Source organism: Microtus oregoni, unplaced genomic scaffold (genome assembly GCF_018167655.1).
Source record: "Microtus oregoni isolate MIOR12 unplaced genomic scaffold, Mior012 000023F_ref0000262, whole genome shotgun sequence".
In the NCBI taxonomy this organism is placed as follows: Eukaryota; Metazoa; Chordata; class Mammalia; order Rodentia; family Cricetidae; genus Microtus; species Microtus oregoni.
Genome location: NW_024543082.1, coordinates 24,777,127 through 24,793,572, shown reverse-complemented (window position 1 = coordinate 24,793,572; position 16,446 = coordinate 24,777,127). Strand labels below are relative to the sequence as shown.

At 40.8% G+C, this 16,446-nt stretch overlaps 1 protein-coding gene across 1 annotated transcript; it reads right to left on the bottom strand.

Moving 5' to 3' along the window:
* Nucleotides 1-1,223: 1,223 nt before the first annotated feature.
* Nucleotides 1,224-16,126, bottom strand: Tex55 (testis expressed 55). Its single transcript, XM_041672713.1, has 4 exons — nt 15,278-16,126; nt 14,272-14,412; nt 7,654-7,716; nt 1,224-1,268 (listed from the first exon to the last, which is right to left on the bottom strand). The coding sequence occupies exons 1-4, from the start codon at nt 16,124-16,126 to the stop codon at nt 1,224-1,226; spliced, it is 1,098 nt and encodes a 365-aa protein (XP_041528647.1).
* Nucleotides 16,127-16,446: the final 320 nt, after the last annotated feature.

Genomic DNA, 16,446 nt, shown 5'->3' with positions numbered 1-16,446 from the left:
GCGGTGGGACTTGCGCACTATAGTGACAGTGGAGATCAGAGGACTCTTTTTTTTCCCAGAGTCAGTTCCTTCATTTGACTGTGAGATTCAGGGGCTGAACTCAGGTTGACCTGCTGTTGTGGAATGTACTATATGCACTGAGCCATTTTATCAGCCCCTTTTCATTTCTTTTTATACATGAGATCATCTTGTCAGATAGCCCAGACTGATCTTGAACCTCAAGTTGTCCTTCTCTGGCTTTTAAATGCTAGGATTAAAAGTGTGCTCCACCAACCCGGCACAGAATCATCACTTAACACGCCATGGCCTTGAAGCCTCCATGTTTCTATCACTAATAGCAGGGATGGCCACTCAGGCTGTAGGTTATTAGTTTACATCACTCTAGTTTATTCCACAGGTCACCACTTGTTGGTCAGCTTTCAGCTCAGCCTCCAGGCTGACAAGCTGCATCTGCATAGAGAGCGTTTACTGAGTTTGAACACACGCACAGTTCATGAACAACTTAAAGGAAAAGCTAAACAATCAGGAAACGAGGCAGGAATGCTTGGGGCACAATTATGAGAAAGAAATTGTCAGAGCCCGGACAGCGGATTTGTGTGTGAACGTCAAACAATCATAATCCTTTGCCGTATAGTCAGTCCTACCTCGTCATTAGCTAACACTGCCAAGAGTCAAGTCCACATCTGTGTTCCCATAGAAAAGCTTTAAAATGTTTGCCATACGAAAATAGAACCGAACAATCATCTCAAATATGATTTCTGACCAGATACTCTCATACCAGATAGACTGCGTTAAAGCATTTGGTGGCTAAATACTCGTTGGACTGGTTGCACATTCCGCCTGATATCAATTTCTCTAGGGGATAAAGGTGACGAGGAAGTGACATTGCCTCACCTGTCCAGATGTGTGTAGGGTATGAACACATGCCTGAGTTTTACTGTAGGCAAAAGCCAGGGGAAGATTCAATCTCATTCACCAATGGCAGAATGAAGCAGGCAGTGATAAGAAGCCATAGTGTGTGCATTTTGTGGGATTATCCAGAGATACCTGTAATAGTCATGTGAGATTTACAAAGGCACTCTATATATTCTGACCTAAACCGAGAACACACTTAGGCAGAGTCACCGTCAAGGCCTGCTGAAAACACATTTTTTTTTCCCCAGGGAGAGAGGAGCACAGAGCTGACGTGGGTGACAGCGCACAGTGCTGGCGAGAGTTAGTCTTCAGATGCTGCTCTGCTGGTCTCTGTATCGGATCATTTCCTGTACCTAAGAAGAAGAAGAAAAGGCAAATTTTCCACTGGGAATCTTTATTTCCTCAGAATCACTACCTCCTGTAGGGGTTAAATATGTAGAAGTTTAAAATACGGAAGTCCTTGGTCTGAGTAAGCACAAATAATTTAGACTCCATAAGTGAAGATCCATGGTTTCATCTCTAAATAAACCGTTACAAAATCAAGATATACAGAGTCTGGAGAGATGACTCAGTGGTTAAAAGCACACACTGCTCTTGTAGAGAACTTGAATTTGGTCCCCAGCACTCTGATTTCATGGCTCACAACTGCCTGTAACTGCAGCTCCAGGAGCTCTCTTTATAACTGTAATTTTGCTAGTTATGAATCATAATGTAAATACCTGTGTTTTCTGATGGTCTTAGGCAACTCCTGTGAAGAGCCGTTCAACCCCCAAAAAAGTCATGAACCGCATAGGTCGTGAACCATTGGTTTGAGAACAAGATGGACTAAACTACTCCCTAAAATATTAAAGGGCTGGGTAGGTCCTCACGTCTACATGGCGAGCATTTGACTCAGCCCTCATACAGCGATTTTTCTAATTCAACTTTCAGTGATGAAAAGGAGCTATGAAGATGGGTAAAAGCAAAAATAGTCACTGCACAAACATGAGGGCCTGAGTTCAAATCCACATAAAAACCCGATTTGATGCAGGAACATTTTAAATCTTAGTGTTCCTACAGGGATATGGGAGGTAGAGAGAATTCCCAGCAGACCCTCAAAGCCAGTTAGCCTGGTATAGTCAGCAAAAAAACAACAAAGGGACCCTGTCTCCAACAAGGTAGAAGATGAAGAATGACCCTCCGGGTTGTCCTCTGGCCTGCACATGTGCTCTAAGGCACTCACAGTGCTCATGCTCTCACAGATAAATGCACACACACACAGTTCCCAGGTTAGACACTTCACAACCACCTGAACTCCAGTCCCAAGGCATTCTTTATCTTTCTCTGTTTTCCACTGACATCCTCATCCCCCCTTTCTTTCTCTCTCTCACTCACACTCACATAAACATAAATATATTTAGGAAAAAATAACCAATTCATTGAAATTATAGTAGAATCCCTCCCCCCCCCGCCCAATATAAGAAAAGAGATGGGAATTCAAGTGTGAGTGGCATTTAAAATTCTAAATAAGCATAACCCCAAACTGATTTCTTCACAGTACATTATAGCTAAAATTCTTAGACTAAGGAACAGGAAAAGACAATTGAAAGCTGAGGGGAACTGAAGGAGAAAGACACCAACTTATGATCCTAGGCAAATTCTTCAGAACTACAACAGACATCATAAACCCTAAACCTGAAAAGGCATGGAATAATATATTTCCAATCCTGAGAGATAACTGGGAGATGTGATGACTTTGGAATTGCATTGTGTCAGTAACTAGAGACAGAAGAATACTCCGCGATTAGTATGGAGATAGTCAAGTCTACAGAGATTAAACCTTGGAGAACGCCCAAGGGAAGGACACCTGTCTAGGGGAAAGGTGGCCCTCGGGGGTGGAGGAAAGTTAGGAAATAACCAGAGTTGAAGGTGAGAAGTGATTACCATGTCAAAAGTCTCAGGGCTGAGGAAGAGAATGCTGGCGACATCTTTTTCAGTTGGCCCATGGCATGTTTTTATGACATTAAAGATCACAGTTTTGGAAGAGGATTGAGGTAAAGGATGATCACAGGAGATTTAGAGAAGAAATAGAAAAAGGAGGGAGAGCCATGTGCTTACATCAGCTTCTCAACAGTTTTGTTTGTGGCTTTACCCTGACGTCGGAAGCTCAGCAAACCATGACCGAAATCACCATCTTACCTAATTTCTCTCCCAATGGCACTAACATTTTGTCTTTCAATTGTGAACAGTGAAGAACTCAGGATTCCAGAGATCCCTCTGGCTGACTGTTTCTAGACACTAGATTCAACCATGGGGATTCCAGTTATCCTTTCTACCAGGTTATCTGTAGGACAACTTCAAGTGACCTCAAATCCATATAACTGGGATCCTTAGAAGAGGCGTCGAAAGAACGGACTCTTGCAGGTTGTCCTCTGACTATGATCACACTTCCTGGTACATGGGACCCAACACACACACACACACACACACACACACACACACACACACACACACACGACAGCATAGATAAAATGTAAAAGTTTAAAGTTGAATTTATGGCAATATACTATACCTCAGAAAAATCCCAGGTTTGGATATGTGAACACTAGAAATACATGTGTATGTGTGTCAAGAAATCAGTATAACTCTATGTTCACTATAGCGTCACACATAATAACCCACGAAGGATCATTGATATATAACTCAGAATAGAGAATTTGCAAATAAAAAAAGAATGACAACATGAACCCTATGAGTGAATCTCAATCATGTTGTTGATCAAGGAAGAAAGCTCTTAAGTAATCAATACATATTTCATTACTTTCATGTTACATTTTAAAGGACATTAATTTAGAAGGAGCAATAATGAATATTTCATGTAGGAGAGAGGGTAAGGCACCTAGTTGAGTTCTGAGGAGCTGCTAACACACTGTCTTGATTTTGAGAGAGAAAAGAACTGTGAACCGTAAGGTTAACTCTAGAACAGAGAAACTGGAAAGGCCACCCCAGGCAAGCCTTTATCATCCCCTGCATTGCTGGAGATCACCCTAAGGATCATATGAGGCCCCCTTCAACGAACAGGAAAAATAAGACCACATTTAGGAAGTGAAACCTAGGAGGGTATTTCCAAGAGACACGTGTACAAAAGTAGAGTGTCCCAAGGTGACCTAACTTAGGGGCTACCACGTATGAGCTGCATAGCATTTTCCTCACTCCAACAGAGAGGATTATGGGATGGCAGGCACATGCTCAGTAAGCACGAGGTTATATAACTTAGGTCAGTCCAAGAAATACCCAGCTCTTCAGGGAACCCTTCCTTTAGAACCAAAAACCCCTGGACTGGAAACAAGGCAGCTCTGGAGCCATGTGTTTGCCTGAGAATGACTTTGCTCATTGGAGTGTGCTCTTCGCATTCAGTTTCAGTAAAGCTGTCTTAGGGTTTCTGTTGCTGTGAGGAGACACCATGACCACAACAACTCCCATAAAGGAGAACATTTAATTGGGGCTGGCTTACAGTTCAGAGGTTTAGTCATCGTCACCATGGTGGGAAGCATGGTGGCCTGGAGAAGGGCTGAGAGAGGATGTACATCTGGACCCTCAGGCAGCAGGAAGAGAGAGACACCGGGCTTGGCTTGAGCATCTGAAAACCCAAAGTCTACCCCCTAGTGACACACTTACTCCAACAAGGCCGCACCTACTCCAGTAAGAACACACTTCCTAATAGTGCCACTGCCTATGAGCCCCTGAGGCCATTTTCACCTAAGCTGCCACAATAGCTATGCATTTGTACTGATTTTCTGGGCTTTTGTTCCATGCTTTGAGTCATGGAAGACCCCTTCAGATCTGTGCAGTTTTCTGTACGTATGATTGAAAAGCTCTAAGAGTGAAAAAAAAAAATCTCCCTTTTGCTAAAATAAGAACAACAAAAAAAAATTCACCCAATCATCTCTAAAGGTAAAGTAAATGAATTTGAATTTGATAAAATCTATTTTAAAATCTCAGAAAATATATGAGAAGGGAACTTAGTTAAAATGATCAATGACCATTACAAACAATAAACATCATATTTAATAGTGAAGCAGTGAAAAATATTTTTTTAAGGAGCAAATAAGGTAAATCAAAGCAGGTACTTACATCCAGCACTGATTATTCTGGAGATCTCTAACCCGAGTGCTGCATCAGTCATTATCCCAAACAAAACAACAACAAACAGAAAAACAGAGCATACATTCACAGTAGAATTCTATGAAGGGAAAGGAATTACTTAAAAAGAAATAGATATGGGGAATCATATGGAGCAAGATAATCAATGCTAGAGGCAGTAGAAGTAACTTTAGGCCTGAAGGTGTGTGTGTGTGTGTGTGTGTGTGTGTGTGTGTGTGTGTGTGTATGTGTGCCTGTGCATGTGTGTGTGTGTGTGTGCGTTCATGTTCGTGCATGTGCACTGCACACTGAGGTATGATTTGAATATTATTGGAATCCAAAAGGTAATAGTTATGCAAAATAAGATGTCTCCAGACAGACAGATCAGCATGTACTCATAAAGAAAGCCACAGAAATAAACCTAAGCACGCTTTTCTTTTTCTTCCTGCTCCTCATCCAGGGTTTCTCATGGTCTTAGCCCAGCGGAGAATCAGGACACAAGCCTAATTGAGTTCCTAGAGATCAGCCTTTCTGTAGGAAGGAGAAGAGAGGAAGATGGCCGTGAAGCATCACAGAGAAGACCTGCACCACAGGTGATCAGACGAGGGAGCAAGAGGATGGGAAAGGTCAAAAGACTACTCATAGATGATGTGCGTGTGTCTGTGGAAACCCCCAGTGCTTCAACGTATCTGGAAATACTTCACTAGAACCAAGTCAGGGTCAGTGAGGCTAATGACTAAGAATAGCAAAACCGTATTTCTGCAGGCCAGCTAGTTAGATCCTCAAAATTTAAAAATTTCTACATACACTAGCATCAAAAACATTAAATACCCACAAGGAAACCACCAAAATACATGTACAACATGTATGCAGATAGTAAATATACTGAAAGAACTTAAAACCTAAATGAATGGCCAAGAAGGATGGGAAGCATTTATTTTAAAGTTATCACTCTCCCCAAATAATGACCCAGTTGAGACCAAAAGCAACCACACACACACAATCCGACTGGTGTATGCTTGTATGTATATGGAAGTATACATTACATATTATTATGTAACTTCATTAATAATTCTTAAAACGAATATGGAAATAGAGCTCTAAGAATATCAGAGATATGTTTAAAGGAGAATAAAGTGGGCAAGCTTTCTCTACTAGGTACTGAGTTATTCCAGTCACAATAATTAAGAGTCTTATTTCGAAGCAAGTATTAATAAATATGTGAAATACAAGTCAATGTGTAAACTATGGCCTTTACTAAAAAGGGGCTGGTTTCTGGATGAATGAAAGAAGTGGATCTTTACCCAGTCTCCTATGATATACAAAATTGATTCAAGATTGTAGACATAGATTTGAAAGGTAACAAAGAAACCCTCCATTTTACACACACACACACACACACACACACACACACACACACAGTAATTTAGGAAACTATAGTCAAATGTGGGTGAAACTTCTAACATAAGACAGTGGAAGTATTTATCATAAATAAAAATATTGTTATAGTTGATATTAAACTTGAGACTTTCTGCTCATCAAAAGATAAGAGCTAGAGAGTCAGACAAAGAGTGGATGGATATACAAACATATGTGATTAACCAAATGCCCACAGCCAGAACATACAGAAGCCTGTTGCTAAGGACTAAGACATGAAGTAATACTATAGAAAACTAAGTGTTTCCAAACAGCCAATAAACAGATGGAAAAGCATGCCAGTGCCCATCAGCCAGGAAAAGGCAAAAGGACACTCTAAAATGAACTACCTACTTACCTGCACAGCCATGGTTAAATACAGTGGCAACAATGAACACCGGTAAAGTTACAGAGCTGTAGCGGGCAGGGTTGCAAGCTGGTACACTCATGTTGGAAAACGAAAACAATCCATTTGAAGCTAAGCAGATACATGTTCTACAATCCAGCAATTAAAGTGTACAGCCAAGAGTGATATACCACTAAACGACCCGGATGGGAAAGCTTACTACAAGGTTTTTTGTAAAAGTTCCAAATTGGAAATAATCTGCATGTCCTTGGAAAAGAGAATGAATCAGCCATAGTAGTCTACCCAATGAATAATATGCAGTGCTGAAAATGGATGAATAGCTACATACAACAGAAGGCTCCATCTCCCAGACAGAATCTGGGGCAAAAGAGGGAAAACGAAAACAGCACTGAGCAAAGACAGTTCAGAGAGCTCACAGGTCTCAACAAAAGTGTTTCATGACTCATGTTTGACAGTAAAATTTTAAAGAAAAGTGAGCAAGCTCTTAGAGAGGTCAAAATAAGCAACTCATTTGTGGGAGCTAATGAGGAGGGGGCCTTCTGTGATGCTGAGCCGTTCTTTTCCATTTTGAGACAGGGTCTCACTATGTAGCCCTAGCTGGCCTTGAACTCACAGAGATCTGCCTGCCTCTGCTCCCTGAGCACTGGCATTCAAGAGGTGAGCCCCCATCCCTAGATTTGTTCTGGACTTGAGTAAAAATGCTTGGATGGAAGCTGCAGTACGTTTCCTTCATGATAGCTTGGAGCTGTTCGTGGTCTGTTTTGTCCATCTGTCTGTGTGTGTGCTGTGTTCTGACAATGAGAACAGAAGGCTTGTTCTCTCCCACTCCATACCTGGTCTAGCATGAAGTTCAGAGGGTCATCCGGCTTTTCATAGACTAACTTTTCAGTGATCTGCTGAGAGAAAGCACACCACACCACACTTGGTTCCAAGAGGTTTGCAGTCAGCTCCTACTGCCCTAGCCATTCTAAAGGCATTCCCATATCCCCAAGAAACATCTTACTTTCTTTCTTTGGATGAAATCAGGCAAATCAAGACCAAATTTGAAGGGCTAAAAGTTTTATTTAAAGAGCAATGCATCTTTTTGGTTGTTTCCAAGATCAAAGAGCTGGTGGGAAAGCTGCAAAGCGTTTGAGAACTGCGATGTTGCTAGATGATCAGTTAATAAATTATTTGCTTTAAACAGTTAAAAAAGAGTTCTTAAAAGGGAATAAAAGAATGGCACTGGGGATTTACATATAATTGTCCAAAATACTTGACTTTAAAACATAAAAATCATGTTTTGTTTTAGTATTAAATGAGGAAGGATATATCAGATTTATGAGATTAACTTCCATACTTTTTTACTGTTGTTGAATAACTCAAACTCAAAATGCTCTCACAAAGCAAGCAAGCATCTCATTTGCAGGGAATAACAATCATGTTCATTTCAGGAATAACATATTAAAATATACTAAATGTATCTTTATCACTCAATTCTGTATTCAATATATATACTTGATGTTTTTAATTAAATTAATTAATCAATTGATTTTATAGTGCTAGAAACCTTGTGCATGTGGGGCAAGTATCTTCTCACTGAGCTATATATTCAGCCACTTCATATATATTTTTATTGAACAATATATATATGATAATTTATTTTCTTTAATATCACACTCCATTTATAAGCATTATTTTTTCTTTAATTTGAAAAATTATAGAATAGACAAAATTGTTACGGGAGGTCCTCCCACCCTCCAGCCTATCGCCGCTGAGATACCAGCCCATTGGGGTATGGTCTCTCTCCCTTTAAAAAGGCGGCCACTCTCCTCTCGTCTCTGACCTCACTTCCTCTTCCTCCCAGCATTTTGTTCTGTTTACTCCACCCACAGGGCCAAGCAGTTTCTTTATTGGCCAATGACCTTCCTTCATCATTGGTGTTACGGGAGGTCCTCCCATTCCTCCAGCCTATCGCCGCTGAGATACGAGCCCATTGGGGCGTGGTCTCTCTCCCTTTAAAAAAGTGGCCACTCTCCTCTCGTCTCTGACCTCACTTCCTCTTCCTCCCAGCATTTTGTTCTGTTTACTCCACCACAGGGCCAAGCAGTTTCTTTATTGGCCAATGACCTTCCTCCATCATTCCTACCCATATTGCTCAGTAAATTAAAGACTCGTGTGGTCAGAAAAAGAGAGATATACAGTAAAGAGAGATTCAAAGACAGAGAAAATTTCTGAATGGTTTAAAGTGTGTTAAAAATATATGCAGACTAAAAGTTGAAGTTCTTAAAGTAAAAAGCAAAAAAAGGAAGAGAGTTGTTGTGTGTGGTAGCACACGCCTTTAATCCCAGTGCCTAGAAGGCAGAGGCAAACAGATCTCTGTGAGTTCAAGGTGTAGTAGCTTACACCTTTAATCCCAATGCCTGGGAGGCAGAGACAGGCAGATCTCTGAGAGTTCAAAGACAGCCTGGTCTACAGAGTTACTTCAGGTCAAAGATACAGAGAACCTGTCTCAAAAAGCAAAGAGTTAAAAGTAAAAATAAACAAAATAGAGGTTAAAACAAAGCTGCACAAAGATGGAAAATACACAGAGAATTTTGATACTGTATGCTATTGTGCTCTCTTTGAATTGTTTGAATGCTGAGGAAAGAGCAACAGCTGCTAAAAGATATTTATTTATAAATGCTGCTGAACTAATCCAACATAGATATTTTAAATCTGGATCTAAGGATATGATACTTTGGAAAAGAGATTCTTCTTTTGTTTTCACAGAGGATCAGACCTTGTGGATTGCATTTATCCTGATATGGTATGATGGACCACGTCCTCCTGAATGGTTCCTGTGCACGCCTTCAAAAAATTGCTTCGCTCAACTGCCAACTGAGAGGAAACTAGCACACAGGTTATACCATGAAAGACCTAATTAATGACGCCCCCATTCAGCAGGAAGCAGTTTAGAGAGAAATAACTGTGCCCATATTCCCAAAAAATGTTTATAAATGTTCTTTTACATTTAAAGGGGGATATGATATAGATATGAATGATTTACATTAGTATAGATTTTGCTTTATTGATAGAGATTTAAGGTCAATTTTGTTATATGTATAAGTGTTTCTGATTTTGATTAAGGTATTGTGATTGTGTAGTTCATTTAAATATGTACTGTATAATTAAGAAATATAGGTTGTTAATGGATAATCATCGATAATAGTAAAGCTTGTAGTCATGTTAGTTAGATTTTCTAGATATATAGAGATATATTTTAGATAGACATTCTTCATGTCTTTCAAAGATTACAGAATAGGACATTTAATGTTTTAATAACTGAGGACTTTTCATGACAATGAGACACTCTGCTCCTGGCAGCACCAATCTACTTCAAGAGGAAGATGGGCATCGAAGAGGCACCTTATGGAGTTTGATAGCCATTTGGGCAAGAAACTGCTCTTGCCTGGACTACTGCATAAACTGGAAACAGAGAACCCGCAGAGAGAGGACTACTGAACTTGCCTAAGGTGAGATGATCATTCGGAGTTCCTGATTCATGAAAGAGTCTGCGAGACATTCTGCAGGACACAACAGATAGTGACTGAACTGACTTTGAATTTTCCTGCTTTATGGAAATGTCTGCTGGATACCATGGGCCTGAAGGCTGAAGATGGATGCCCCAACGGTACAAAAGAACTTTGGGTGACTGTCCAGGCAGCGAGATGTCTCTGTCATTTCTAGAGTTTTAAAAGTTGCTTTTTTCTTGTTTGCTTAGGTAGTATTGTATCTTTCTGGAGTCTTTGATGGAGTTAAGAATAGTTAGTTATAGTTATAGTTTTCCTTAATTATGATAAAGATTATTGTAACTTTTACTTGATAACTGTTTTGTTATATGTAATTTTGCTATGTTAAAGTTAAAGCCTTTTTTTTTTGTTTAAACCGAAAAAGGGGAAATGATGGAGGAAGGTCATTGGCCAATAAAGAAACTGCTTGGCCCTGTGGGTGGAGTAAACAGAACAAAATGCTGGGAGGAAGAGGAAGTGAGGTCAGAGACGAGAGGAGAGTGGCCGCTTTTTTAAAGGGAGAGAGACCACACCCCAATGGGCTGGTATCTCAGCGGCAATAGGCTGGAGGAGTGGGAGGACCTCCCGTAACACAAAATTTTTTTAAAAATTAAACTTATTTTAAATGTGTATATATACATGTATGCATGTGTGTGTGTACCTTGGTACATGTGTGGAGCTTGCATTAGTGTGTATGTATGTGTGTGCATGTGTGTGTCTGTGTACTTTGGTACATGAGGAGAGCTTGCGTTAGTGTGTATCTATGTGTGTGCATGTCTCTATGTGTATCTTGGTACATGCAGAGAGCTTGTATTCATGTGTATGTATGTGTATGCATGTGTGTGTACGTGTGTGTGTATATCTTGATACATGTGGGGAGCTTGTATTTGTGTGTATGTACATGTGTGCATGTGTGTGTGTGCCTTAATCCATGTGGGGAGCTTGTATATGTGTGTATGTATGATCAAGATACTTATACATTGTTTACATTTGGAGGTCATTGTCCTCATTTACTGCACAGTTGTTTATTGTCTTAGTCTTTAATTTAGATAGGTATTAAGAATTATAGATCAGGGCTGGAGAGATGGCTCAGTGGTTAAGAGCATTGCCTGCTCTTCCAAAGATCCTGAGTTCAATTCCTGGCAACCACATGGTGGCTCACAACCACCTGTAATGAGGTCTGGTGCCCTCTTCTGGTCTGCAGACTTACACACAGACAGAATATTGTGTACATAACAAATAAATAAATATTAAAAAAAAGAATTATAGATCAATAGTCATCTATGTTTGTCATACTTATAGTTAGACTAATCAGGTTCTTTAGATACATAGAGATTATATTCTGCATAGATAGATAATCTTCAACCACTTCAAGGATCTGTGGAACATGGCATTTTAATAACTTAGGGTTTTGTTGACATGAGACATGATTGCTCCTGGCAGCACCGATCTATTCTCTAGAGAATGTTGAGCACCAAAGACACTCCACTTGGAGCCTGTTTTCTTCTTGCAAAAACTGGCCTTTGGGCAAAGAAGTGCCCATGCCTCAACCACTGACAAGATATAGTATCCAGAAATGGATAAACAGGACTGTCAAATCTTGCCAAGACAGGGTAAGACGGTTTTGAAAAATTTCTTGCCTTTGAAAATGGTCTGTCAGTTATTCTAGGCCATAGCCAAAGTTGGTTGCTTCAATGTTGCAAAATGAGACTTTGGGTGATTGCTCAGGTAGCTAATTGTTTCTGTCATATATTGCTCACTTTGGAAGCTACTTGCTTGTACTTCCTGCCTGCTCAAGTAATATTATTTCCCTTCTCAGGCCTTTGATAGGGTTGAAGATTCGATAGTCATAGTTACCGCCCTCTTATGATCTAGCCAAGCCATTTCCTAAACAAGACATAGACTCCATAGGATAGAATGTTTATTAAAACATTCAGCATATGTTCCTAGCTTAATATTGTTTATGCCGATTGTAATTCTAATCTTATATTTAATATCTGTTCCTAGTGTATATTGTTTTGTATTGGGTTTAGAACTCTCTTACTTAAACAAAAGGGGGAGGTGCTGCGGGAGCTTCTTCTGCTCCTTCAGCCAATAGCCTTTAAGATACCAGCCCACTTGGGCATGGTCTTGTTTGCTTTAAAAAGCAGCGGTAGCCATGTGCTTGTTCTCTTGCTTCTGGCTCCGCTTCCAGCTACTAGGCTCCTTTCCTGATTGCGCAGAGGGTTGTTGTCTCGGACGGTGATCTGTAAGTTTTTTTCCTTTAAATAAATTCCCATTTTTAATTCATAATTCCAAATTGGTGTGGGATTGTTTTGTGACTTATGCCTTCAGTAGATCAAAAGGCAAGGGCTTTAATCCACTGAACTATCTTGCCAGCCCCTGGACTCTGCTTTCCTAAATACATTCCCTAGTTTTGTTTAGCAATTACTGGTTCTCTGATTAAAGACAGAAACCTGGCCACTTATACTGTACAAACCAGAGGATATTTTAAGAAGGAAACATCATAAAGCAGAGCGAATGAAATAGATATTTCAAAACCCTATTATATATGAGGAATCTGATGATGGAGGAAGGTCATTGGTTAAATAAAAAGAAACTGCTTGGCCCTCATTGGTTAGAAGATAGGTGGGAGGAGTAAACAGAACAGAACGCTGGGAGGAAGAGGAAGTGAGGTCAGACTCGACAGCTTTCCTCTCAGGAGCAGACGCCTGAGAGAGATGCCATGCCCCGCTCCCGGGATGAAGCTCCGACCCAGGATGGACATAGGCTAGAATCTTCCCGGTAAGCGCACCTTGGGGTGCTACACACAGATGATTAGAATGGGCTAAATTAATATGTGAGAATTAGCCTAGAAGAGAATGGGCCAAGCAGTGCTTAAAAGAATACAGTGTCCATGTAATTATTTCGGGGCATAAGCTAGCCGAGCAGGCGGCCAGGGTGCTGGGAACGCAGCCCCGCCGCCCCCATTACTACAATCTGAGAGCCATAGAAACTAAGTAATGTCCTCAACTCATGGATGTGTGACCAACTTAGAATCTGAATGGTGGTGCTCATAGAGCAGGGTATTTGTTCCTTTCTCTGTCCCAGTGGTTCTCAACCTTCCTAATACTGCAATCCATTAATACAGTTCCTCATGTTTTTCTGAACCCCCAATCACAAAATCATTCTCATTAATACTTCATAACTGTACTTTTGTTACCCTAATGAATCATGATGTAAATATGATTTGTTTTCTGATGGTCTGAAGTGACCCCTGTGAAAGGGTTGTTTGACCCCCAAAGAGGTGGGGACCACAGTCTGAGAACTGCTCCTTTATACACTGCTTCAAACTTTACTATTTTGGATGCTTTCACAAGAGGAAAACTACTCAAATTTTAACCTGTCTAAACAGTCACTCCAAACACATGCTGTCGTAGATGGATATGTGCATTGCTTATCGGATAAAAGAGACGTACCTGGTGAACAAAACAACCAAATTACAGCTGCAATAATCTCTCATAGTTCTATACTGTTCAAGAAATCTCTTTAAAGGAAGTTCCAGTTCTAAACCCTGGCATCAGTGAGATTTATGATTCAGGAACCGGAAGGAATTTGTTATTTCTATCATTTCCTTCTGAAGAATGTTGCTCTCAGGTGGTCCTGAGAATAGTCTGCTTTTGAAGACTCGGCTCTAAAGAGCCCTCAAACTTGGTTGTTTTTTTTTCTGATTTTTTTCTTATACACTTATTTAAAGCTAAAATGATAATTATTGGCCAAATGCTACCCCAACGACCATCCTACATGGTCTCCAATGCTTTCGATGAACTTAATGTCACGGTATCATTGGCTTGGTATTTCTCATCTACTTTTTTTGGTTAAAACACTAATGTCTGAACTAGCCCACACCCAGGAAGAAAGGTTAAGAATTAAGAGCTTTACCTGGAATATCTGAAGAATGTTGTGCTTTTCCATGTAGCGGAGTGCAATTTGATAAGGGTCTTCAAAAATGATTGGAGGGAACCGTCTCCTGTGAGTTTGGCTCGATCTCTGAGAACTCTTTCTTTGCTCAAATTCTGTATCCTGAAATTAAAACAGTCCCCCAAAGATTTATCTTTTTTAGAAAATAAACTTAAAAGTAATAGCACTGTTTTTTGCTGTCACTATCAGTGGGATCTAGATTTAATGAAATTTAAAGCCAAGAATTAAGATTTAACACCGAGAATTAAGAAAGATAGTAGTTGTGCTACTTTCTTGGTGTGTGTGTGTGTGTGTGTGTGTGTGTGAGAGAGAGAGAGAGAGAGAGAGAGAGAGAGAGAGAGAGAGAGGGAGGAAGGGAGGGAGAGACAGAGAGAGAGAGACAGAGAGAGAGACAGAGAGAGAGAGAGAGAGAGAGAGAGAGAGAGAGAGACTAATGACCTTTAAGGGTTCCTTACAAGAGCATGGATCAAAGGTTATTTACAGAAGCATAGGTAAATTACCAGTGCTCACACCAAGGAGAGAATGTATCTGTCACAGTAACCATGAACTGCTATGATCCTCAGAGCCAGTTCTTTGGCAGAGCCAACTCATCCTTAAGCACTATAAAGCACCTCAAAACTTGGTTGGAGGATATCTTATATTCCTCTACTTCAAATACTTTCTCCATCACAGGGATTTCCAGTTAACTTCACATCTCCTTGCTATGGTTAGACACCCATTGTGGGACGTGATTGAGTGACACAGAGTTCCTTCGTGAGTATCCAGAGGAAAACCAGGAGACAACATATCTCTTTTGTTTCACACCTTTCCTAAAACCTATGGATAGCACATAAGACATTACATGCATTTATTCCTCATCTCTGATTTAACATGCATCTTTCTATCCCCGTGTTCTTGTTCCTAACACCACAGGTCCTGTCCTGTCCTGCAACCTCCCAGGCAGACATCAGATCTCCCTTTTACCTACAGTAGTGACTTCTGTCGTCTGCAATTTGTCTTGGCTGGAGGTGTAGTACCCTTTGGTGCTGATGGAGGGCAGTTTTTCATACGAGGACTGGGAATTGCTGGTGAATTCAGTATCAGGTAGGTTGTAAGCTTGGACAGTGGTTGCACTTTCTGTTTCTTCGCCAGTTGAGACCTTGGATCTGATGTCCGTTTGGCTATCTTCAAATTTGCAAGGCTGTACTTTAAAGTCAGCTTCTTTGATCTCTTTGTTGTCACCAATGTCAGATAATGCGCGGTTCTCAGCCTGGGCAAGTGTTTTGTAGTATGAGCGGTGGTCAGCCTGTTTTTCTGTTTCTTGGCTAATTTGGGTGTTGTCCTCACTAAACCTGTGTTGATCAGTGTCATCTTTATCCAAGAAATCATCTTGGTTGTAGACTTGGTGTTGACTCTTTCCTGAGGTCTTATAGTCATCTTGGTCTGGTGAAGTCTGCTCATCATACTCCAAAGATCCTTGGTCAGTCTTCTCAGAAGCTTTCCCACCAGAGGGCAACGGCACTTGGTCATCTATATTCTCAGAGCCTTTTCCCTCAAACAAACTGGGCGATTGCTGATTAGGGGGCTCAGAAGTTCTTCTGTCAGCCTGGACAGATGATCTGCGGTCAGCCTGCTGAGATGTTCTTCTGTGCTCAGTCAACTGAGAAGCCTCTTCAGGAGTTCTTTGGTCAGTCTGTTCAGACCCAACATTAGCAGTTTGGCTGGATGCTTTGCTGCCAGTTTGCTCGGATAATTCAACCCCAGCATGTTCAGATCCATTGTCTGTGTTTTCATGGTTCAAGGATCCTTCTGGAGCCTCTTGTGGAGGCTTATCCATTTTCTGCTGCACCTCTGACTGGCCTTGGTTGTCAGGCACTGTGGGTGGGGCCTGAGTTTGGTTGTCTAGGCAACCTTCCATGAACTTGTGATTCCATTGGGCTTTGTTCTGCCTCTGCTGAGGCTGCTCAGAGTAGGTAGGTGGCTTTCCTGCTGACTGAACAACCATCACTATCAAAAGGAAAACTACCGCCCATGGGTAACTGCGGTGTGAGCAAGAGATGTCTCTTGAGAAGAGGTGAAGCCCATAGATAGGCAATCTGGCTCCATCATTGTCTAGTTGTTTTTTTAAACTCTTACTCTTTTGGCTCTTCATTCTTT